Below are 7,898 nucleotides of genomic sequence, written 5' to 3' on the forward strand. Positions count from 1 at the left end.
GGGTCCTTGCGCAAATCTCGACAGCTCGCGTTTGATCCTCGGTATCTCAGTTGCACCGAGGCTCGCTGGTTTTCCGGGTCGGCGAGCCGGGTCAATAGGTGCATCACGGTCGATTTTGAATTGCAAAAGCCAACACATATTCCAGACTTCATTTCTTGACATATATTTAGCACATACAATTTTTCTGATTTCAACCTGCCTCTGCGATTTTCGGGATTCTTTTGAGACACAGTATGAGTTCCGAAGATACATTCCGAAGCACCAAAATGTGTAAAATGGAAGAAAAATTCCTGTTGATCCAGAAAACACCCACAGAATTTATCGGCAGATACCCTTTGGAGCCTTTCAGAGAAGATGCCAGAGGCACTTACGGAGGTGAATTTGTTGCTCAGAGTCTTAGGGCGGCATGGGACTCAATTGAGGATCGGGAGTTTGATATTCATTCGTTGCACTCCTATTTTTTAAAAGCCGGACTGAAGGATTCGGTAATGCGCTATGAGGTGACCACATTGTCCCTGGGCCGAAGCTTTTCTTCAAAATTGGTGAAATGTTACCAGCTGCACAACGACCAACTTTGTTTTACCCTAATGGCATCTTTTACGAGGAACAATAATATCCAACAAAGAAAACTAGAATTCTCGAAATTGCCCGAGAAGGAAATGCGTCACCCTAGAACAAAAGTGCCTTTCGAATTCCTGAGGTCCCCTCATTACACATTCCACAAGTATGTCGACAAGCTACAATCTATGCCGTTCATGGAGCACACAAACGGAAATTTGTCACATATATTTGTCCCTGAGACGTGGAGTGCGCCAGAAGATGAAATGGAGAAAGACCCCGGCGCTCGCAAGTTTGGTTTATTTTTCAAGGTGAACGACAATGTGGCTTCTGCCCATGACGTAGAGAAAGCCAAGATGGTGGACTTCGCGTTCGCTTCGGATTCTCTCTACTTGAGCACCGTGATGAGAGCTGTGCTTCCCAAATTAGACTATAAAAAGGGGAACTTCTTTCGCGTATCTTTGGATCACACAGTATATTATCATGATACCAATTTTGATCCTACTGAGTGGATGTACTTGGACTATAAGTTTGAGCGATTGAGTAACGACAGAGTCCTAGTCACCAGCCGGTATTTTACCACTGACGAGCGGTTGGTGGCGATTGCACTGCAAGAAGCATTATGCTTCTTTCCATTGGAACTAATAGAAAATAACAAATTAGGGTCATACAAGCTTTGAATCTAGAGAATTTTCAAATTCGCTAAGCGCTGTTCAACACCATTTTCATAGATAACAACAGATTCTCAAAAAATAAATTCCTCTATTTTTCGTTCACAGACATAATAATTCTAATTTGAAACGTGATCTCGTTGAAGGTGGTCGGAACTCGGGCGGGGTTAGTACGATATATCGATGCTCAGACGTCTCTTAAACTTGCCCATTTTCTTGTACCGCGCCACGCCTGGGAATTGGCATATGCCCTCCACCCCCATTGGCAGGATGCCGTCGCAATATAAGATTTCGTTGTCCCCACTTAGTCTTCCGCCAGCCTGGCAATAGGGGAGACATTGACCTGATAGATAGTTTTAGACTGCGCTAAGCTTTTTATCATTTCAGAATTTTTCTGCCGAAGAGCATCTCCCCATTTTCCGAAACTATGTCTCAATTCCAGGATATTTTCAGCGTCAGAAAGACTGGAAAGAATACCTACATTGCCAACCATCCTCTCACGAAGGCTCATCCTAGTGCTAAAGGAGTATACGGCGGAAATATAGTTGGCCAGGCGGTGCTTGTAGCAATAAAAAGTGCTCCAAAAGGATTTACCCCACATTCAGTACATTCGTATTTTGCAAAGATCGTCAGTGAAAAGGCATCCATTGAATGGGAAGTGGATGAAATATCGAACGGCAACAACTTTTGTGGGAGATGTATCCGCGCAGTTCAAAAAGGAGAGACAAAGTTTACCGCTACAATCTCGCTTGCAAGAAAAAATTCATTGCAAGTTGCGGAACTAGCATACCAGCAATATGAAGAGAAAGAACGCCTCAAAATCGAGAACAGAAAAATAGCGAGGGCGAATGGTAAGCTTCAAGAAAGTGAGGAAGTCGAAGAAGAAGATGACGAACCTGTGATTGACAAGCCTTTTCAGTTTCAGGTGCCATACCCGGAATGGTTGAAAGAGGTCAACATCGATGATTTATTGGTTGACCGTAGAACTTCTCTGCGGATGATATACCACAAAATCCCAACAAAGTTAGTTACTCTAAAGGGATCCGAAGAGGAAGATAACATACCCGCTACAGATAGAAGGGTAGCTTGGTTTGTGCGATTAGGTCTTGGCGATGTTGAAATAACGGACTCCGCGTATCAATTTTCTGCACTTGCAGTTTTATCAGACTCCATGTTCCTGACAAGGATTGCACGTGTATTGAGGATTCCTGACATCGACCTCAGCGATTATGCTCATTATTTTTCGGTCTCGTTGGATCATACAATATTTTTTCACGACACGGACTTCGATGCAACCGAGTGGATGGGATTCGCTTTCAAAGCCATTCGATACTCAAATGGTAGATTTTTGTTGGAAGCTCAGATGTATAATTCCGCTAAGCAGCATGTGGCAACTGTATTCCAAGAAGGTCTTGCACATTTTAACGGTATTGAAAGGGAAGCAAAGATTTAGACTTGAATCAAAATTTACATACAAAAAGGCTTGCTTAAGTCACTTCAAAAAATTCCTTCATTATATTTGGTGTAATAAATACCACTTTGCAGAACGATTAGAAATCTTACGAAGTTGTTGGTTCACATAAGGACGTAGTCAAAAGTATGTAAACTCTTGCTGATGCGATGTGCGGAATCCACGTGAAGTTTTATGGGTAACCGCGATAATAAAACAACACAAGAAATCTGGACGGGAAGGGTAATTCTAAGGTGGATTCCTTTCGGGTTTTATGATGTGCGTGTAAATGTAAAAAGAGTATGAACCCTCGCGCACAAACTCCTATGCACCACAAAGACTGACAAACTAACGCTGGACAGGCAAGACCCAGGGCAGCCATAGTACTCAACGATGAATTTCCAAAATCTTGGCGCTCATTTCCATACATCATCTAAGGAGAATTTGCTCGCAAGCATATCCCAGACGAACTGTGTCGGTAATTTACTAGTAACATCACGCGAGACTTCCAAGGTTTTGAATTTTTTGACACCATTTGGGGTGTTGAAAGAAACAGGTGGGTTTGATCGAAGCGTTTTGATTGATCAAGTTTCCCTGAAAGATGAATTTTTGAATACAATACAGGCGTACACCTCACTTACAGTTATTGTATCCAATGAGAATACCGGCATTAAGCAATTGAAGAAGTTTTGGTCATGGATTGATCACCAAAAGCTTTCGAATATCAACATAATTGTTCAAAACCTAAATGCCTCATTTTACTATCAGATACTACGAAGCATGCTCAATTACTCCGAAGACATACTTGAGAAATGCTCAAAATTTGATCCCAAGACTTCAACTATCCGTTTGTCTGCCAAGTGTAGACTCTTTTCATGGAAAATTTATCCTTTTCTCATTCATGACAACATTTTTTCGATCAATATGGAGGATGGTGGTCTTTCAGCATATCTTGAAAACCCTCTTAAGATTGTTTCCAGTCTTAATGACTTATTCATGGATATTTTATCTGAGACTACGGCTCGCAAGGATATCATCAAAATAAAAAACATATTCGCAAAGGGTGACCATTCTAGTCTCTTGATAAAAACTTTGGTTGAGGAAAGCATCCCAGAGTTTTTGTCTACAAAACTCACGATCAATGAACAAGAGTTTTACTCGAAGAAGCAATCAGGAAATACGGATTTGATAGTTCTAGAGAGAAATCTTGACTATTTTCCTCTTGTTCTCAGCCACACAAACTATATGGGTCTATTGGATGATCTTTTTGGAACGGACGATGAGCTTAATAATATTCTTTCGACAAAAGACAAGTTGGACGATGAACTTTTTCATAATCTAAAGCATCTTAATTTTGCATCAATTGGGGTGAAACTAAACAAGCTTGCCAAATACATACAACTGGAGTTTGAGCAAAATGGCAAGGCAAACGACTTGGCAGAGATCAAGCAGCTAGTAAAGAACCTTGGAAACCTAAGCTCGAAACAGGACATGATTCGCAAACATACTCATTTGAGTGAGACAATGCTCCAGCTTATAAAGTGTAACAAGGACGGAACTCAAAAATTCAATGCACATGAGTTGTGGTATGAGCTTCAAAACGAGGTTTTTGATCTTGATTACAAGCAACAAGTAAAAAAAGTGCACTCGATGATGGAACAATCGTTCCCTTTCGAGATCGTCATGAGTCTAGTTGTGTTGACATCCCTTATCAATGACGGTTGGCGCCAACACGACATGGATGTAATTCTTATTTCCATACAACTGAATTTTGGCTTGAAGGGTGCTTTAACATTGAGAAAGCTTTTGGATTATAAAATCATAAAAGTTCACACAAAAGGGACTGATTTTTTCGGAGCATTTACCTTCGGGAAAACAGAAATTGAAACAACAACTGCATCGACTCTCGCCACAACTGCAGGCAATAATCCTGTGACGGCAGATGCGATAAGCTATGAAGATTCATCAATTGTTGGAATATCAAGTGGTCAAGATGTGTATAAAAGCACGTATACTTTGATCAGCAAATTCTGGAACTTGCACCCTTTAGAAGAGGAAGACACTGACAGCTCTGCCGTGGAAACTGTCTTCGACTATAAACAGCCATCATTCACACTTCCTTCCGCGACAGTACCGCTCATCACCCGAATTGTTGAACTGCTTTACTTCCGAGAGTTTTTGAAGTATAAACCAGTGAATAATGTTCTGAAGCGACCCAACTGGCATAATCTCAACATCGATACGATGTTTAAAGGCCAGACTATTGACAAAAATGTATGTGATATGCTGGAGAATCGAAAAGGAGCCATGAAGGGAACTGAACAGCATTACGTTATATTGGTTATACTCGGCGGTATCACCAGAAGCGAAATTAGTGCCTTTCAAAATCTACAAGGCAAGCTAGATCGAAAAATACTCGTCGTAACCACAGGTCTTGTGAGTAACAAGAAGTTCTGGCAAGTCATTGAGTAGAAGCACAATCTGCATTTCGACACCAAGCTAAATTCAAGTAAACTTTTATTAATGCATATACACAAAAGTGGGCAGCGATACTCAGGCCTTTCAGACAGAATCTTCGGCTTCTTTCTCGGCCTTCAACTTAGCGTAAAAGGCATCTCTTTTTTGGACTATAGGCATGTGCTCGTATCTCCAGTAGAGACCAGCCAGCAAGAAGCCAATGCCGAAGCCAACGGAGATATCCGTTATAATTTTTTTTCTTAAAGTACCGGTAATTGGAGCAATGGCCATTTTTAATTGTGTGTTTGGTGTAAGAATCGTGTGCTGATGGCTTTTTTGCGAGTCAGCTGTCTACAGGGAGACTGAGGACTTCGACTCAGCCCATTGAGCCAATAAAAGCGCATCAAAAGTGGGCCCACATAAAGAAGGGTGCACCGATGTTTTGGCGCACGCCTTACGAATCGTAACGAAATTCTTCAGTTCTACAATTCTGATCACTTGAGAACATAAAAAATAAAATGATTTCCCGGGTTGGCATGAGAGCTCCAAGAGCCACAAGAAACTTTCAAACTTCTGCCGTTACAATGAACTCAGTGTACGGCTCCCCAAAAACTGGTATTTATTCCAACTTGCCATTCAAAGTTAAGGACAGAAAGATTCCTTTTGGTATTGTGTGGTGGGGGACCTACGGATTCTTCTTTGCTTTCCCATTCTTGACCTCTTACTGGCACATGAAAAAGTCTGGAAATTTAGCTTAGATGTGTACACGAATGAATACATGGATACTTTCACGTGAGAAATGTTCAGATTATTGAAATTTTTGTCATGGTAGACCGTGTTGTGTCGAAGTATAGTTATCGTTCAACAACTCTGACAATATTGCTTGACAGTCATGAACAGGATAATGGCATATGTAGATATTTGAGTAGAGACTATTAAAAATGAGAGCCGTTTTCATACTTCAAAACGAACTCTTTTCACCGCTCTCTCCTCACTGCGATTTGTCCTTTTTAAACTTGATTTTCCAGGTACAAACACACCATTGGTTGCACTTGAGGGTGGACTGTGCTTGTTGTCTGAATCGTCGAAAGTGAGTTCAGGATCGTAGCCGTCACCCTCATCTTCGTAGGAAAATCCAGACAGGTCCAATGCAATTTCTTTGACTTGATCTTCAGGGCCCATTCCCTGGAAATTGACTGCATCATAGCTTATACCCAAGGTCCCTGCTAAATTTCCTGACACTGCCTCTGGTTCTTGATTCAAAGCTGTGCGATTGTTTACTAACTCCAGATCCACGCTTAAAATGGGTCGATCAAAGCGATGAACGCCCCACAGTTTAACGGCAGATTCAAATGCGTGATCAATTGTTTCTCCGAGTAAACTCAAGACATCAATACGTTTTGGCGTGAGATTCAACAATATCGTTTCAGCTTCAAGATCATCTTTGGGAGTGCTGTTTACCTCCTTTGGTATTTGTAATACACCATGTTGTATCTTTCCTTGGTCATCAAAGACCTTTCTTATTTCTCGAAGTCGCTGAACATAGTGGTCTTTTTTTCTGTCGAATTCATCTCTGCTCTCTAGCATTGTGCACTCACTGATGAGGTTTATTTCCAGAATCAAATTGTTGCGGGCAAGTCTGCAATTTCGGAGAATTTCATAGTTTTTTTCGTGTTTCTTAGTACAGTCAATGGCTTTTTCAAACTCATCGTCTAGAGAAATCACATACTGCAAAAGATAATTTCCCTCTCTTAAAACCATGTCTCGTGTGATTCTCGTGCTCTCATGTTGCACAGAACTGGTGAGTGAAGTAGCTTGGATAATAAATTTTTCAACTTTGAGCAATGTTTCTTTTGGAAAGATGTCCAGTCCGGCGCTTGTTTTCCCAGTTACCCAAGTCTTGAATAAGTTGATCAAATTTTGTCTGGTAGGTGTATCATCTATTATCAAGTATGATTCCGTGAAGTTTTTGAATAGATTAGTAGCAAACAATAAATTATATGGATTTCCGATATTTTTAATTATGGAATCCATCAAGTAGAACGAGCAAAGTTTGTATTTCGGCAATATCTTCATTATCCTTTCATCGATGAGCTCAACGATTTCTTGAGCGTTATCGACAAATCTTTCTGCCAAACTTGTGAGCTCCGCAATCAATGCTCTTGAATTTAGGGTTAGCGAACTTAGCAAGTGCTGGAAGTATTCAGCACTGAACGCTTCTTCATTCATTTTCTATTGGGGTGGATGATGATGTGTGTTTCCTGGAGCTTTACTAATTATGTGACTTGCGTCACTTGGACTGACTTGCTGTAAGATCTACGGGGTCCCAATGCTATTGCTATATTATAACAAGAAATGAGTTTTGATGATCGACAGAAAAAAAAGACTATTGGTATAAATGGGTGTTAGACAGAGGGTATACCGGGACGTTCATCGAGCGAGAAGCCGGTAACAATCCTGGATATTTTTCGTGTATGGCGCTGGTGCGTATTGCATGATATTAGTATATACAGGATATTTAGGACATTCACGACGTCGAGTAGAGGTTAGAAATTAGTGCAAATAGAAGAGGCCGACAAATCGTCGTTAGCAGTATTCGGGCAGTTTATGGAGGAAATTCTGTGATCACTTATTGCTACTGTCCAAATTTTTATGCGCTTTAGCTGCATATAAATTGATTCACCCTAAGGCTTCATTTATCAAGTATTAACAAAGACAAGATTGCGACTTATTCAAATTTATGCGGGAACTAGAATATATTC

General features: G+C 40.8%; 6 protein-coding genes across 6 annotated transcripts; 4 read left to right on the top strand and 2 right to left on the bottom strand.

Moving 5' to 3' along the window:
* Positions 1-233: 233 nt before the first annotated feature.
* Positions 234-1,238, top strand: METBIDRAFT_37396 (Thioesterase/thiol ester dehydrase-isomerase; the record flags this gene model as incomplete). The annotated part of the gene is made up of 1 exon (XM_018856870.1): positions 234-1,238. The coding sequence occupies one exon, from the start codon at positions 234-236 to the stop codon at positions 1,236-1,238; it is 1,005 nt and encodes a 334-aa protein (XP_018713372.1).
* Positions 1,239-1,656: 418 nt separating this feature from the next.
* On the top strand, positions 1,657-2,682 carry METBIDRAFT_34921 (Thioesterase/thiol ester dehydrase-isomerase; the record flags this gene model as incomplete). The annotated part of the gene is made up of 1 exon (XM_018856538.1): positions 1,657-2,682. One exon carries the CDS (start codon positions 1,657-1,659, stop codon positions 2,680-2,682), a length of 1,026 nt encoding a protein of 341 aa, XP_018713373.1.
* Positions 2,683-2,927: 245 nt separating this feature from the next.
* Positions 2,928-5,428, top strand: VPS33 (tethering complex ATP-binding subunit). Its single transcript, XM_018855409.1, has one exon. The coding sequence runs from the start codon at positions 3,073-3,075 to the stop codon at positions 5,149-5,151; it is 2,079 nt and encodes a 692-aa protein (XP_018713374.1). The 5' UTR covers positions 2,928-3,072; the 3' UTR covers positions 5,152-5,428.
* COX9 (cytochrome c oxidase subunit VIIa) lies at positions 5,242-5,427 on the bottom strand (the record flags this gene model as incomplete). The annotated part of the gene is made up of 1 exon (XM_018856616.1): positions 5,242-5,427. The coding sequence occupies one exon, from the start codon at positions 5,425-5,427 to the stop codon at positions 5,242-5,244; it is 186 nt and encodes a 61-aa protein (XP_018713375.1).
* Positions 5,429-5,541: 113 nt separating the features above from the next.
* Positions 5,542-5,992, top strand: COX8 (cytochrome c oxidase subunit VIII). Its single transcript, XM_018859384.1, has one exon. The coding sequence runs from the start codon at positions 5,655-5,657 to the stop codon at positions 5,892-5,894; it is 240 nt and encodes a 79-aa protein (XP_018713376.1). The 5' UTR covers positions 5,542-5,654; the 3' UTR covers positions 5,895-5,992.
* METBIDRAFT_85264 (uncharacterized protein) lies at positions 5,732-7,365 on the bottom strand (the record flags this gene model as incomplete). Its single annotated transcript, XM_018859245.1, has 1 exon — positions 5,732-7,365. One exon carries the CDS (start codon positions 7,363-7,365, stop codon positions 6,091-6,093), a length of 1,275 nt encoding a protein of 424 aa, XP_018713377.1. The 3' UTR covers positions 5,732-6,090.
* Between the last annotated feature and the right edge of the window lie 533 nt (positions 7,366-7,898).

This window comes from Metschnikowia bicuspidata (genome assembly GCF_001664035.1).
Source record: "Metschnikowia bicuspidata var. bicuspidata NRRL YB-4993 chromosome Unknown METBIscaffold_1, whole genome shotgun sequence".
NCBI lineage: Eukaryota > Fungi > Ascomycota > Pichiomycetes > Serinales > Metschnikowiaceae > Metschnikowia > Metschnikowia bicuspidata.

Coding starts and splice junctions, on each gene's coding strand:
- VPS33 (XM_018855409.1), top strand. CDS start 3,073: ATGAATTTCCAAAATCTTGGCGCTCATTTCCATACATCATCTAAGGAG.
- COX8 (XM_018859384.1), top strand. CDS start 5,655: ATGATTTCCCGGGTTGGCATGAGAGCTCCAAGAGCCACAAGAAACTTT.